Raw genomic sequence first — 16,235 nt, 5'->3', positions numbered from 1 at the left:
AGCATTAGTGTACCTATTGCAACTTTATCAGTAGGTATACTGTATCTACGGCAAATGTGCCAATAGGTTACTGCACCTACTGCAACGTTATCAATAGGTTTACAGTATCTACCATAACTTTATCAATAGTTTTACTGTACTTACCGTAAGTGTCAGTAAGATTACTGTACCTACTGCAACTTTATCGATCAGTTTACTGTAACTACCGCCAATATGTCAAGAGGATTAGGGTAGTTACTGCAACTTTATCAGTAGGTATACTGTATCTACTGCAAATGTGTCACTAGGTTTAATATATCTACTGCAACTATATTAGGTTTACTGTACCTACTGTAACTGTGCGTTGCTTACTGTACCTACTTCAACTTTAGCAATAGGTTTACTGTACCTACTGTAACAGTGCCAATAGGTTTACAGCACCTACCACAACTTTATCAATAGATTTCTTTTACCTACTGTAATTGTTTCAATATGTTTACTGTACCTACTGTAACTGAGAGTAGGTTTACTGTACCTAACACAACTTTATGAATAAGTTTACTGTACCTACCGCAACTTTATAATTAGGTTTACTGTAGCTACCACAACTTTATCAATAGGTTTACTGTACCTACCGCAACTTTATCAATATGTTTACTGTGCCTACCGTACCTGTATAAGTAGGTTTGCTGAACCTACTGCAACTTTATCAATAGGTTTACTGTACCTAACACATCTTTATCAATAGGTTTACTGTACCTACTGCAACTTTGTCAATAGGTTTACTGTACCTACTGCAACTTTATCAATAGGTTTACTTTACCTACTGTAATTGAGTAGATTTACTGTACCTACTGCAAGTTTATCAATAGGGTTACTGTACCTACTGTAATTTTGTCAATAGGTTTACTGTGCCTACCCCAACTTAATCAATAGGTTTACTGTACCTACTGTAACTGTGTGAGTAGGTTTACTGTACCTACTGCAACTTTGTCAATAGGTATACTGTACCTACTGCAACTTTATCAATAGGTTTACTGTACCTACTGTAACTGTGTGAGTAGATTTATTGTACCTACCACAACTTTATCAATCGGTTTACTGTACCTACCGCCACTTTGTCAAGCATTTCTGCTTTTAAAAAACAATCTTTGCGCTTTTCAGAACTTTCACTTTCGACTGGAGACTATATTCTCTTTGCAATGATCTTTTTTGTGGAATACCCACACTACCTGCAGTAAAACATTAACAGTGTAATGGGAGAGCAGCTGTACTACATGTCTCTTTGAGCGAAGGTCTCCAACATGTCCTTGCTGGTTTTCATTCTACATCACAGTCTGTTTAGCACAGGGAGTGTCCCTCTGCGCTCGCCAGGTTGCTTCTCATTCTGACCGCGGGTGAGATGACAGAATCCGTCTCATCACGTAAAGATTTGCTCAGAAATGCGTGAATAAATCAACACCGTGAACGCAAATAACATGCTGCTTCCTTTTTAAAAAAAAACAAAACCAGTTTTCACACTCGTGCAGTTAGCTGCTGTCTGAGGTCATAAAGCTCGTTTTAATTCCAGTTGGCTTCAAACAAAATCTTTTCTACCCGCCTGCCTTATTTCAGAAGCGTCAAGTTCAAACTAGTTAATCATTATTTGCGACAGGCACCCTTTTATCTGAAGTGAAATCATTAATGAGTTAGGAATCCCGGCCAAAAAACTAACTTAAAAAAAACTAAGAGCAAGAGTTAAAAATCGCAGTAAATGGGTAAGAGTGCAGTGGATATCCTAAGTTCACTTAACTGGAAGTGTTACCCAAGTTCATACACTCCAGCCATACAATGTGGTCTGCTGCAATGATTGCTACTGTACTCAGGTTTGTTCTGAAGGCGTGGCGCCGTTTCTATGGGGATCCCACGGCTGCAAATAATTCCTTGAAACAAACAAACCTGTCGAGTGCTGTAAAAGGTGCGACAGCAGGCTCCTTTTTAACTGGGTATGTCGCTGCATGGAGCATTTATTTTCGTGTGTGTGTTTCGCTTGGGGATTTCTGCTGCTGGGGAGTTTGAAGCGGCCATTGGAACTGCACCGTGTTTACAGTAGCAAGTCAGTTGGGTATTTGTCTGGGGTGAACGGCAGATAGACCTGGTTATTGTTTAACCTAGTCAGCCAGGAGGCCGGAGCACGTGTTCAGCCCACACTATGCGGAAGTAAATCCTATCATCACTGATTTCATTCCAAAGGAATAAACAGCAGCCTCTTCCAGCCACCAAGCAATACGATTTTTAAACAGCAAAACATTTGACCAGACCAACTATTTCCAGCAATTCCGCTTCAGACCCCAAAATAGAAATAATTGCAGATGATTTTTATTGTAACGAAAATACAATAACATGCGATAATGTTAACAAGCACACCAGGAACACATCTATCATTTTGAAGTTACAATACTTGGCATTACTTATATTGAAAATAATTCTCAAGCGGTGACTCTATATATTGATGAAGTGTATACTTTTTAACATGCTGATAACCAAATATAATTTAGCAAAACTAATCCAAAATGCCATTACGCCAAATACCTTTTAATAACCAATTGTCTCCTTTCGATAGAAAAAGTGAATCCCGGAATTAAATCTAAATTTCAATCGCTATCTGACAACCAGAAAGACTAGTTCCCGACTGTCTTTCGTTATAAAATATGCTGTCCCAGCCTTAAAAATGCGTCAAAGAAATCGACTGTACTATTATTTATTTTCTTTATTTTAAGGGTTCGGTGGTAAATATCACGGCAAGTGTAATTGCAATGTGGCGGTTATTAGTTTTAGAGATGGGGGATTAATAACAAACAAACATCTTCATTCAGGGAGTTGAAAGCTATTATCATTTTCAGCAGAACAATTTTAAAATATCCCCCAATTGGGAAGCACCTCAATTAATTGGAATTTCTTAAGAACCTGGCTCGAAATTGGGTCAATAAACCACCGTCAATAGAAGATTTATGCTTAAAGCAAGTCAATTGTGATAGAACGCTACTTTTCCACGTGTGGATAATGTAAATACTTCCATTTGCACTGGTTCAATCTTATTGACCATAGTGGGCAGTCGAGGCCAGGACATGTTGACAAACACCAATGAAGCAAGTTGTCAGTTAATCTGTTTTGCCTTGGTGTTAATTGTTGTTGTTGGGGGAGGGAAGTGTTCACCACAACACCAGGACGTGCCCAGTCAATATCTCCAGGAAACGTGCACCCGAGGTGCCGAGTCTTCAACTTTTGGAGAACTCACAAATTGATCGGATTAATGTGTCAGCAGAAGGGTGACGCCCCGGACACTGGGTCGTCAGATTCCATTACCTTTTAAATCGAGAACCTTCATTTAGAGCAGACACTCATTCAAGCCCTACCAGCAGAATATTTAAGAGCCACATGACATCTGAAAGAAACCTGCAAAACTCAACAATAAACTTTCTAAAGTTATAACGTCAGAGATTCCAAAATAGAAATATGAAAAAAAACTCCAAATAGGGTTTGACGATATTGTTACCGTAGATCAATAGGAAACAACAATCTCTTGGCAATAATTGATAACTGAACAGGCGGGTGCCAGTACACATCCTGACATACTTTAAATGTCTGGAAGTGAGCTGCTCTTCCAACCAAACTAGTCGTTACCCTACATAGTAAGAAAACCTGGTAAGTAAAGTTATAAAGGTGATACATGCAGAGGGTTCTTTGGAACCTACTAAACCCAGTAAGAGGTGAAACACCGGATTGGGCTGTCTCATTGCATATGCAATGCCACGTCCCTGTTTTCTTGTTTGCAATAAGCCAATCGAATCTCCCCGGCGATTTGCTTGTCACATGGTCTGATCTGTGGGCAGGTAACCGAGGACGAGAGAGCAGCCATCGTTTTCCCCATGTCAGAGTGAAAGAGACAAGCTTTTGTCAGTTTCGCCTTGTGAGCCATCAAATCCACAAACGCCTTGTGACCAGGTAGACTTAGAGGAACTTCTGTTGTATGAGAGATTTTTAAAAAACAGACTTTCTTATCTTCTCTTCCTTTATTTTTTACATTTCTGTCTTTTTAAGACCGGTAGAGGTGATCACTCGAAAGGTGAACACTTTTTTTTTGTTTTTGTGTTTGAACCTTTTGCTTATTGTAGTTTTTCATCATGATGGCTTCGCACGATTCTCTGGTGGTTTTGTATGGGGCAACAGCTGGTGCAAGTGGGGCTAAACTTGGTTCCGATGAGAGGGAATTAATTCTCTTGGTGTGGCAAGTTGTGGATCTACACAACAGCAAGGTACGCTGGATTTTTGTTCCTCTTGTCTGTGTCTTCTGCCTTTTTTTTTGATTTTGTACAAACCTGCCCACACTGGTGAATACTTTGCCCCTTGTGTACTGTTTGTGTTATGCGAATGACTTGTTTGACGGAACATTTGCTGCCTCTCACCCCCCCCCCCCCCCCCGGTTCCCGCTTTCATAGGTGGGTGAGGTCCATAAGGTGCTGGTGAAAGCCGACAGCTTGGAGCTGAGTGAACAGTGCAAAGAGGAGATAGGCGTTAGCCCCGAAGACTTCGACAAGGCGGAACCGCTCGATCGAGTCCTTGAACAGGTGAGTCTGCTTTCCCACCTGGGCTGGGGCTTTTTGTGGGGGGGGGGGGGGGGTACTGAACAGACAAACCAGTCTCAAAAGGCGAGATTCCGAGTGAAAGAACGCAGAGAGTTTAGTCTAGGGGGGTTGGGTGCATTAAAACCCCTGGATGAAAAGCGCCATCGAAACCTGTTTCTCAAATACAGGAAGCAGATCCACTGCTGGGAGTGACCCACCTGAATCTTGGAGCAAGCCTGTTTTGAAAAACTTACTAGCTCAGTTCCAGAAATGTTTGTAGTATTAGTTTTGTTGCAAGCATATTAAAACACCAATGAGGGGGGGTAACGAGTATGAGCCGGGTGTAACCAGTTGGGAGGCTTTTAGGTTAATTTGTTTTGTGTGAACTTCGAATCCAAGACCCGGAACTTGTTTTGAATAGAACCAACACTGAGTCCTGGGCTAAGTGACAGACTGGGGAGTTAGTTAAGCTTAATTGGCCAATGCTGGACTGTATTCACCTGGAACTGATCTGAACTAAATGTTCTCAGCTGTTTGGGAAAGAGGGAATCTTCTCTCTTTAAAAATACAAATGTTTTTCAACCGTATTCAAATGGGGTTTGCAAAAGGAAGCGAGTTCAAACCCGCCGTTGCCATCTTTGAGACTTTGTTTAAATTAAAGATTTTTTGTTGTTGTTTAAAGTTTATTGAGTTTAAATGTAACCTCGAGAAACGGAAATCATTTTTGCTCGTGGACGGGAACTGGGAGGCGAGACATGTTTTTGCCCATTTCCATCTTCTAATCTGTCAATATAACGAGAACAGCAAAGCCCTCTTATCAGTTCCGTCTTGAGTACGGCTCACTGTAAAATGTGGCGATCAAATAGAAAGTTGACCTTTAAAGGAGTGGATTGTAACCGGCCTGTAGTTATTTCAACTTAACCACCCCCCCCCCCCCCCCCCCCCCCCCCCGTGAAACCCACAGCTTGTTTATTGTAGCAGATTTCGCTCATCTTGTATGTAAAATGAACACGTGTCTAGATAGGCCCATGCTCATTTAGCAGTAACAAGATGTGCTGGTTTTAGTTGAAGGTAAATAAATTGTTCATTTCATCCCTCTTGATTTAATCGCTGCCAAGTTCCTCCCTCCCTCTGCTTCCTTCATCACCCACTTCACCAAACAAGCTCCACTTCACCTGGACAGAAGTGATGGTTTCACTTGATTTTTACTGTACTTTTTTGTGTACTTCTTTGGCTTTCAAACTTTATGGAGACTGGGAAAGCCTCCCCTGTGATCTGTCACTGTCTAGGGTTCCTTGAGCTAATGTCAAAAACAAGTGACATCTACCCAAAAGAAGACTGATTGTTGCAGTGTTCATTAAACCAGTCAGGCATTTTGACAACCCCACAGTCTGAAACATCTGTTGAACACCAGCCCTGGTTCCATGATGAGATTTTATACCCTCTGGAATCTCAATGTTTGAAAACCCAAGAGGCAATGGACGAGAAGTTTCAAAGCTAGGCCTAAGCTCCATTTTTGTGTTTCAAGCAGGTCTTTTAACGGCAGTCGAGGATCCCAATTTTAAAGGTGGCTAATTTGGAGTCTATTTCAATGGGCATTATGGCTTGCTCTTATTTCCTGTTGGAAATGAACAATCATTTGTCAGCCTCTGTAATAGGGGAAATAAAGAATAGATTTGAGGTGTGCTAAGTGTTTGGGGGCCTTACCCCCAATGCTAGCCTGCCCTTTCATGACTGAAGGACAACCAGCCTGTGTAAATCAGAATCATCCTTGTTTTTTTCCCCCCAGTTTTGATGCGTTTGATTTCTCCCCTCTTCCCTGTGTGTGACTCTATTTTTGGCAAAACACTAAAAACAATTAATTCAGCAGCTTCAGCCACTTTGGGGGGGGGGGCTGACTTGATTCTAATACCCTCTCTTTGTATGTTTACACATCCTTTTCTTAACACTGTTGGAAACACCCTTTATTGGAGTAGAAATCCTTTTTGTAACCATTTTAGTTTTTGGACCACTTGTTAAACTGTGATGGGGAAAATGGAAGCAGTTTGCCTGCAGAATTTGTGTTCCTGTCCCCTCTGATCACTCTAAACCAGAGACCCAGAACTGTTCATGTGGCAGATTTGCCTCAGTTCCCCAGTCCCCTGTTAGTCAGTGAAGTGTAGTCTCCTTTTGTAGGTAGAAATTATACATGCCAATTTGAACACAGCGAGCTCTCTCAAATAGCACTGACAGTCAGATAATCTGCCTTAGTGATGTTGATTTGAGTGATAAACATTGGCCAGGTCACTGGGGATACCTCCTCTGCTCCTCTTTGAAGCGGTGTTGGATGATCTTTTGCACCTCCCTAAGAAATCAGACGGTCTTGGTTTAACGTCTCTTCTGAAAGATGGTACCTGTTGAGTGCAACATTCTCTCAGTATTGCACTGAGATTTTTGTCTTCAATTCCTGGAGTCAGATTTCAATTTGAAACCTCCTGACAGGAGAGGTTAAATAGAGCTATAGCTAACACCTGAAGGAGGCAGGTTAAAGGTTACTGTTTCCAGAGGTGAAGTCTTGAGTTAAATGACTTTGTTTAAAACAATATTATTGTGGTATAGTTAATTTATCAAGAATGGGCGTTAACTAGATTATTCCATTAACTTGAATTGAAATGCTGAAGTATATTTGGCTTTTAAACTGTAATTGTAGGTGTTTTGAATTGAGATTTTTTTTCCAAACATTCTGCTTGTTCAGTTTTCTTCTAAAAGGTGTTTTGAACTAGAGTAATCTGAGCATTTGGGGATGTCGGATTGTGGAGTGCATAGTTGGTGGGAGATTAGTTGTCTTTTTTTTTAAGCGGTCTAACATGTTATTCTGCCTTGTGGTCCAGGCAATGACAGAAAGCTGCCAAACTAGTATTTCCACTCCTGAAACTTTTATGTATTTCCTTTTAACCCTCTCCCAACTGGGTCAGGGTTTTTTTTAAAGTTTGAAAGCTGAACTAAGAAGCAAATAGGCTCGAGATGTCTTGAGAATATATTGTTTGGTTTCCTTTTTAACCTGAGTTTAATTGTCTAGCAAAGATCCAGTTGATGGAGTGACATTGAAGGTGCTGTGTTTGTGATGCAGGTGATTGTCATTTTGGTGCTGCCATCAGTGCAGACCACTTGATGTTTGCAGACTTTGTGGAGCCACCCATAATTACTAGGGAAGGACACTTCAGGTTCAGTGCTTTGTGGTCTAAAACGTGTAATGAAAGGGATGGCATGTTTTTGCAGATGTTAGAGCGATTTCAAAATTGATAACTTGATGAATCTTCTGGGGCATGTTCAAATGATTTGATCCTTTTTTAATATTTGGCCTTGATCCTCCTTTGGGGGAAGGTGTCATCAATTGCAGAAATCAAAGATATAGTATGTACGTCACTGTGCAAAGCTCTTGAGTGAGTAGGTGGCTTTCTGTCTTGAGACATTGAGCAATTTGACTTTCATCAGATTTAACCCAATAAGTGACAGGCAGTTTCCCCAATTCTCCTAACTATTGGTAAAGTTGTTTGTATATTCTTTTTTATTTTGGTGTGTAGATTTTTGGCAGGTTTTGTTCCCGTCCCCCAACAGACACAACCTGTTAAATAAGCAATTGTTCTTTGCAGGCTGCATTTAAACTGGTGCTCACACAAACCTCAACTTTGTACAGATCTTTTGCAGCAAATGGTCCCTATTCAGTCCAATAGCTTTATAAATAAATTTGCTGTATTTCTACTTCTGTTAGGTCTGTTTCACTTAATGCAATGTGACAATAGGTATGGGAGTTGTCTCTTGATATTCCTCTCCACCCACCTCAAACTGAACTAATAAATTCAACACCCAAAACTGTCTGTTAACTTGTGTCACGCCCTGTTCACCCTTAACCGTCCTGTTCGCTGATATACATCAGCATCTGGTGCGGCAACCTCTCCATTTAAAAATTCTCATTTTATTTTCAAATTCCTCTATTGTTGTCTCCTTCTTTCCCCACCTCCAGTTCCACAACCCTCCATCATCTCTGTACTCCCTTCAATCCTGGCCTCTTCTGAATTCTCAATTTTAATTACCCCACTTGCATTCATGTCTCAGCCCTAAATGCTGGAACTCCCTCTCTCTGTCTTAATCTTTAAGCCTTTCGGCCTCATTCCTCCTTTTTAAAATGCCCATTAAAACCAAACTTTTTGATCAAGTTTTAGATTATCTGTCTTAATATCGCCTTGCGTGTTAAATTTTGTGAGAAATTCTGTGAATTGCCCTGGGACATTTCATTATGTTGAAAGCACTGTGTAAGTAGTAGTAGCAACAGATACTAAAATCGTGCCAGATCCTGAGCATGCTGCTTAAAATGCTAAACTGAACCTGGCTACGTGCGATGCCTCCCAGATATGTAGGCTCTATTTTGAAATGGAACATGCTTGCAGGTTTGGAAGTAGGCAAGTTACCTCTTGATTCTTAATATTCCACCCACTCATAGTCTGAACAAACTCAACTAACGCCCGAGTGGCACTGCAACTATAAATGATCATGATTTAGGAAGCTGATACTTTGCGATATGTTGGCCAATGCAACTTTTTGTGGTTTTAAATGTTGAACCCTCCCACATTCTCCAAGAAGGTGCAAACAAATACTTGTAAATGCACTGAATAAATACATGAATCATTTTCTTTCCTTTCCAGTTTAATCAGGCTTTATCAAGCGAGTTGAAATCACTTGGGAGGAGTTCTTATTGCCTTTGTACTGATGGCCAGTTACTCGTTCGACAGGTCCTACACCCAGAAGCATCCAAAAAGGTGATGAAAGTTTGAAAGCTGTTATAGCCATTGTCTGGTAACCAAAACGTTTAATTTAAACACTGGGTGATAAATCTGTGTAATCTGAACCTATACTGGACCAACGGTGACATTGTTTCTGTTTTTTATGGCGTACTGTCATGCAGTGATGCAGCTAGCTTGTGATAACATCATTTCCACAGATTCCAACTTCCTCCTATTGCAATGTCAAATTCAACAACCTTTATTTTAAGGTATGATTTCCTGGTGCACAAGATTCCAACCAGCTATTTAGAGTACCCAATTATTTTTTTTATCAATGAAGGGGTAATTTAGCGTGGCCACCTACCCTGCGCATCTTTGGGTTGTGGGGATGAGACCCACGCAGGCACTGGGAGAACATGCAAACTCAAAACTGACCTGACCAGCTAATGAGATAATTTGTCCCATGAAGCCCAGTGTGTTGCTGTTCTAGGAATTGGGTTCAGTATAGTGAGATTTGATTGATCATGGATGGAACTGGATCATGGCTGATGGGCGACAATTTAAAGAAAAACAATTTAAACCCTGTATGTAACTTGAATCTTTTAAACAAAACACTGGGGCTGTTTAGCACAGGGCTAAATCGCTGGCTTTGAAAGCAGGCCCAGCAGCATGGTTCGATTCCCGTAACAGCCTCCCCGAACAGGCGCCGGAATGTGGCGACTAGGGGCTTTTCACAGTAACTTCATTTGAAGCCTACTCGTGACAATAAGCGATTTTCATTTAATTTCAAAACTTTATTACCCTGCAATGACTATAGACTTCAGAGACAACAGATAACATCAGGAATGGTCATTCCGTGACGTTCATACCGCTGGAACTCCATCCGAATCCAGCAGCTAATTTAGAACCCTTCTCTGACATCACTCAATGTGTACAACTTCATTACTGGTAGCTGGTTAAAATATTCCACATATTTACCAACCATAAAGACTTTTTATTTCTCGTATGTTTTGTCCTCTAATTCTCTTTTCGACCTTGTGTATGGTTGCTAAATTTGCTGATGGCACAAGGTATGTAGGAAAATAAGTTGTGAAGAGGACATCGGGAGCCTGTAAATTGACATTGGATAGGTTCGTGAGTGGGTATAACATTTGGCAGATGGAGTTTAATGTGTGAACGTGTCCATTTTGGCAGGAATAGACCATGTTATTTAAATGGAGAGAGATTGCCAAACTTGTGATCGAGGTTTAAAAGGAAATTACTGCGGATGCTGGAACCTGAAATTAAAACAGAAAATACCGGACAATCCCCGAGGTCTGACCGCATCTGTGGGGGAGATAAGGGAGTAAACATTTCAAGTCTGGCTGACTCTGTCAGAGATCTAGAGGGATCTGGTGACCTGCTGCATGAATCGAGAAAAGTTGATATGCAGGTGCAGCAAGTGGTTAGTAAGGCAAACGGAATGTTGTCATTTTTATTGCAAGGGGAATGGAATATAAAAGTAGGGATGTTTGCTATAGTTGCACAGCGTGCTGGTGAGACCACATCTGGAGTGCAGTGAATAGTTTTGGTCTCCTTGTTTAAGAAAGGGTACAAATGCGTTCAAAGCAATTCAAAGACTTGCTTCAACCGCCTCCCCCTTCCAAGGTATCTGGCATCTTGTGAGGAAAGGTTCAATATGATGAGTCTCCATTGAAGTTTAGAAGAATTGAGGGGTGTCTTACTAAAACATAGATCTTGACAGGATTTGGAAGGTTGGATGCTGAAAGGATGTATCCCCTTGTGGGAGGGACTAGAACTAGTAGAGACAGTTTAGTAAGGGAGATCCCATTTAAGACTGAGATGGAATCCCCCAGAGAGTAGTAGAAGCAGGGTTAATGAATGTTTTCATGGCAGAGATAAATACATTTTTGACATAATGGAAGATCAGCCATAATATTATTGAATGGTGGACCAGGCTGGAGGGGGCCGAAAGGCCTACATCTCCTCTTTTCTTTTTTGTTCGTAGGATCTTCTTTTCTTTTGTATCCTTCCCAATTAATGCATCAGAAATAAATAATTCTAAGTGCAGTCTGTTAAAACAACAGCATAACCTTTTTATAGACGTACTTCCATTTGTTCTGGCTATGCAGACCACCATTCTCAGCTTTTTATTGTCTCAACAGTGAAAATGTGGGAACTCCCATTGATCCCTTTCATGGTTTTTCAGTGCACACTGCATATGCTGTTCATTTTGCCTGAAATGAAATGCCTTTCATTCTGCCAAACAAATTTCATTAGTATCGTGATTGCATATCATATATAAACTTTGAGCAAGTGTTAATTTCATCCTCCAGTCCTCCTCTTGCATCCATAAAATAACAAGCTTGTGAAATTGGCTCTTGCCTGCAGCTGGGGTTCATGCAGTCATCCAGATATTGATTCCCTGTATATTTTGTTTAGTATTTCTTGCTGCTTAACAATGGTGCTCCCAAGAGTGCTGTTTCCTTTTAGTTTAAGCATAGTTTAGCTGAAATCATAACCTAGCACAAAGGAAGGTTGTTCTATTGGTTGGAGACTGCCCCAGCACGTTGTTCCAGGAATTCCTCAGGGCTGTGTCCTAGGTCTGACCAGCTTCAGTCATCAATGATCTTCCCTGCATCATGAGTACAGAGGTTGGGATGTTCTTTGACATCAGTGTTCTACTCCCGTTTGTAAGTACATATGCAATGAGACCTGGGCTATTTCAGCTTTGGGCTGATGTGTGCATGAATGCTACTTGCGACATGTGCCAGGCAATGAACATCTCCCAAAAGAGAATCTAGCCATCTCCACCCCATGGCATTCAAGCTGAATCCACCACTATCCACATCCCAAGGATTACCATTGACCAGTCACAAGATTTGGTCATAGAATTTTGATGCAAGTAATTGGTGATTTCCCCAGTGCCCGTCCACCATCGACCAGGCACAGTAAAGAGTGTGGTGAAATATCACCAACTGGCTGGCACAATTGATTGCAGCTCCAACAACACTTGAGGCATGACATTATCTGCTTGTTTGGCAAACCATCCGTAACCATTCGCTCCCTCCACCACTGCACAATGGTGTGTGTATTGCAACAATTTGCTATGACCCTTCTAACAGACTGTCCAAAGCCATGCACTCTCTCACTTAGAAGAAGGGCAGCAGGCACATCAGAAGATCATCAAGTTCTCCTCCTAAGTTGTGCAGCATATTACTTGGATATGTATTGTGATTCATTCAACATTGCTGGGTTGTTCTCTTTGAACAGAGAAATTGAGTGCCGATTTGATAAAGGTATTATAAATCATGGAATGATTTTGAAAGAGTAAATAAGGGCAAACTGTGTTTCCAGTCGTAGAAGGGCCATTGCCCAGAGAACACTGATTTAAGGTGCTGTGCAAAAGGACTAGTGACAACTTTACAGTTGTTGTGATCTAGTGTGTTGCCTTGAAAGGATGGTGAAGCAGTAACTTTCAAAAGGGAATTGGATGAATGCTGAGTCTACTATGGGAAAAATGTCTCCGGACAAATTCAATAGGATGTAACAAAGAGCTGGGATGAGCAGGGTAAATGGCCTCTTGTATCATTCTATATGAGTCTTGTGTTGCCTTGTTGATGATTTTTTTGGAAGTCAAAGCAAAATATACTATTAGGAACTTGTGCTATTTTACATTTTTACTAAGTCAAGAGACTTTTCCCAAATGGGTCCTTTTCTAATGCTGCTGGCTGTCTCTATGGAGTAGTGCCTATTGCCTATATCTTTGGTATCCGTTTCAATTTATTTTACTTGCTAATGATGAAATTATAATTACCTAGGTTATACTTATCTCAACCTACTGCAACCTGGTTGTTTCTAAATTCCGGGGGGGGCGGCGCGGCGTATCTTCCAGGAACTGAAGACCTCACAAATGTGTATCTGCCACTGAAGGGTTGGTCAATGTCTTGCAAATCTCTTTCCTAGTTTGCTTTACCATTGGGGATAAGACTTCTAGACCAAGTTTTAGTCGACTTGACCTTTGAATGCAAGTTGTGAACTCTGGACCTACGGATGTTATTTTGCTGGCCTTCACCTAAAAAGGTGACAAAACATGGACAGTCGATGTTTGAAAGGTTTCCTAGGAGTGTCGCTCGAATAGATTTTTGAAATGCCTGCACAGGAAAAATGGTCAGGGCTATGAGAATTTGGGAGTGGAACTTGACAATGTCCCCCTTGAAGTGCAATATCAATGGGTATTGAATTTCAGTAACTGGATAGGGCAAATTACGCAGGATTTGAGTATTTTGGGATCGTATTCTGATTCTGTCTATTTATAGCTGGAAAACTATGAATTGGCGGCTTTGCCAATCTAATTTATTCTCGAGGTGCAACACTATCCATGATGCATAATCTGATAGTCTCTGGGTCATAATGAACTTGCAGTGCTTGTCACAATAAGGAATGTGACTTGTATGCAACACTGCCTATGTTTTACAGTGATGCCTGCTGTTGCTGCTCCAACAAGCACCTTGCCATATCCTGCCAATCCAACTCTCAATATACTTATTGCGCAAATCGATATGTAATTCACTTCAGTGATCCTCCAAGAGTTTATAACGGATTTCAGCAAGTTGTCTATTGAAAATGGGCAATAGAAGAACAGAAATACGAGTCACTAACTTCAAACTGTAGCATCATCCATTTTGATGATTCTTTAGCAATTATTTGTGAGATTCTTTTTTTTTTGTTGTAATGGGGAAGTGGCCTAAAATGGTTTGACTTCCTAGTCCTTGATTGCTGGTCCATAATGATCCATATAATAATCTTTAGTGTCACAAGTAGCCTTACATTAACACTGCAATGAAGTTACTGTGAAAATCCCCTAGTCGTCACATTCTGGCGCCTGTTCGGGTACACTGAGGAAGAATTCGGAATGTCCAATTCATCTAACAGCACGTCTTTCAGGACTTGTGGGAGGAATCCCAGGGAGACACTGAGAGAACATGCAGACTCCGCACAGACAGTGACCCAAGCCGGGAGTCGAACTCGGGTCCCTGGTGCTGTGAAGCAGCAGTGCTAACTACTGTGCTATATGCCGCCCACTATCTAGGAACCTCTCTCCTGTGTTTACAAGGGTCCCTTGCAGCAGATTCCTGTGCCCGAAGGGGGGTTAGTGTTCAATGTAACTTTGTACTCATCCCGTAATAAATCTTGTGATCTGGTTTGAAAATCACTGTGATTTAAAATACACAAACTGTTATTGTGAAGACCCTAACCATAAAGATTTCCTGCACTTTAATTTAACACTGATTTTCCTTTAACTTTTTGTAGAATTTGGTGCTCCCTGACTGTTTCTACTCGTTTTATGACCTGCAGAAGGAATTTCACAAGTGCTGTCCAGATGCAGCCTCCGTGAAAGAACTTTCCATCAGTTCCATGGCTGAACGTATCCTTCCTTCTGGTTAACCACCTGTCTTCATTTCAAAAGGTTTAACTGGCTTTTCTGTGGTTACAGTTCTGATCAGAGGTTAATTTTCTCAATGGATGTATGTTTACTGGACTACAGTATAAAATTATTTTATAGCATCCCATTTAATGCAAGTGTTCCCAAGGCCCTTCACAGCAGTATTATGAACCAAAACTTGACACCAGGCTATGTTGGGGAAGATGACAGCTTGGTCAAAGAGGTATATGTGGTGGCTCGAGACATACACTGGAGGCTTCCATTAGTGGACAAAGGGGTTTATTGATGAAAGACAAAGGCAGTTAAGTAACCGGCACTGAATACTGTACAACAGGTCTTAACATTGCTCCCTGGTCCACATTACCCAGGTTTCTGCTCCCAGGACCCCACGCAAACTCCCATTGGCTAGGGTTCGGCAGCTCCCACATGATTAGTCTCATGCTGGTCACTTGGTCTGTGGAGCCTGCCCCCTTAAAGGGGCCACACTGCCACAGTATGTTTTGCGGAGTGTCTGAAAGGAGAAGGAGACCAGTTTAGGTTTGGTGTTCTAGAGCTTGGATCTTGTCAGTTGAAGGCACAAAAAGCTCATGGGCCTTATTTCCTGCTTTTGCACACATCCAGCTAAACTGCAGGGACCTGCTTGATAGCTAAAACAACAAATAATGTATAGTCAACATTCACGACTTTTTGTAAGGCATCAGTGTAAAAAATGTGGAAAATTGCCCAGGTATGTCCTGTGCATAAAACCAAACCAAGTTCATTACTGCCCCATTGTCTACTCTAATATCATCAGTAAAGTGATGGTAGGTGTCATCAACAGTGCTATCAAATGGCACTTGCTTAACAATAACCTGCTCACAGCTCAGTATGGGTTCCACCAGGGTCATCCCACTCCTGAACTCATTACAGCCTGTTTTATTGAAACTTGGACAGCAAGAGCTGAATTCAGCGGTGAGGTGAGAGTGACTGTCCTTGATATCAAGACTATATTTACAGTATGGCATCAAGGAGCCCTACGTCAATGGCAATGGGGGGTGGTTTGCAGAATCTCTCCACCTAGCACAATGGAAGACGATTGTGGTTATTGGGGGTCCCTCATCTTGGTCCTAGAACATCACAGCAGGAATTACTCTGCGTAGTATACTAAGTCCAATCATCTTCAGCTGTTTTGTCAAATACCTTCCTTCCATCATAAGATCAGAAGTGGGGATGTTTGCTCATTACTACACAACCATTTGCGTGATTCAGGTACTGAAACAGACCATGTCGAAATGCAGCAAGACCTGGGCAGCATTCCGGCTTGGGCTGTGGAGTGGAAAATAACATTTGTGTCGCACAAGTGCCAGGCAGTGACCATCTCTAACAAGAGAGAATCGTACCGTCTCCCCATGATATTCAATGGAATTACCATTGCCGAAACCCCCACTATCAATATCCTGAGGATTA

General features: G+C 41.4%; 1 protein-coding gene across 1 annotated transcript in view; it reads left to right on the top strand.

Annotated features, from left to right (window-relative positions):
• The first annotated feature begins 3,299 nt into the window (after nucleotides 1-3,299).
• LOC119971345 (epithelial splicing regulatory protein 2-like) overlaps nucleotides 3,300-16,235 on the top strand; it is a 36,464-nt gene continuing 23,528 nt past the window's right edge. Inside the window, 4 exon segments of the mRNA XM_038806758.1 lie at nucleotides 3,300-4,274; nucleotides 4,458-4,586; nucleotides 9,266-9,379; nucleotides 14,657-14,771. Of these exon segments, the coding sequence (XP_038662686.1) occupies nucleotides 4,143-4,274; nucleotides 4,458-4,586; nucleotides 9,266-9,379; nucleotides 14,657-14,771 (490 nt within the window). The 5' untranslated portion in view covers nucleotides 3,300-4,142.

The sequence above is a fragment of the Scyliorhinus canicula genome, chromosome 9, assembly GCF_902713615.1.
Source record: "Scyliorhinus canicula chromosome 9, sScyCan1.1, whole genome shotgun sequence".
Taxonomy (NCBI): domain Eukaryota; kingdom Metazoa; phylum Chordata; class Chondrichthyes; order Carcharhiniformes; family Scyliorhinidae; genus Scyliorhinus; species Scyliorhinus canicula.
The sequence above is the reverse complement of the archived record's forward strand: the minus strand, read 5'-3'. Positions and strand labels throughout refer to the sequence as shown.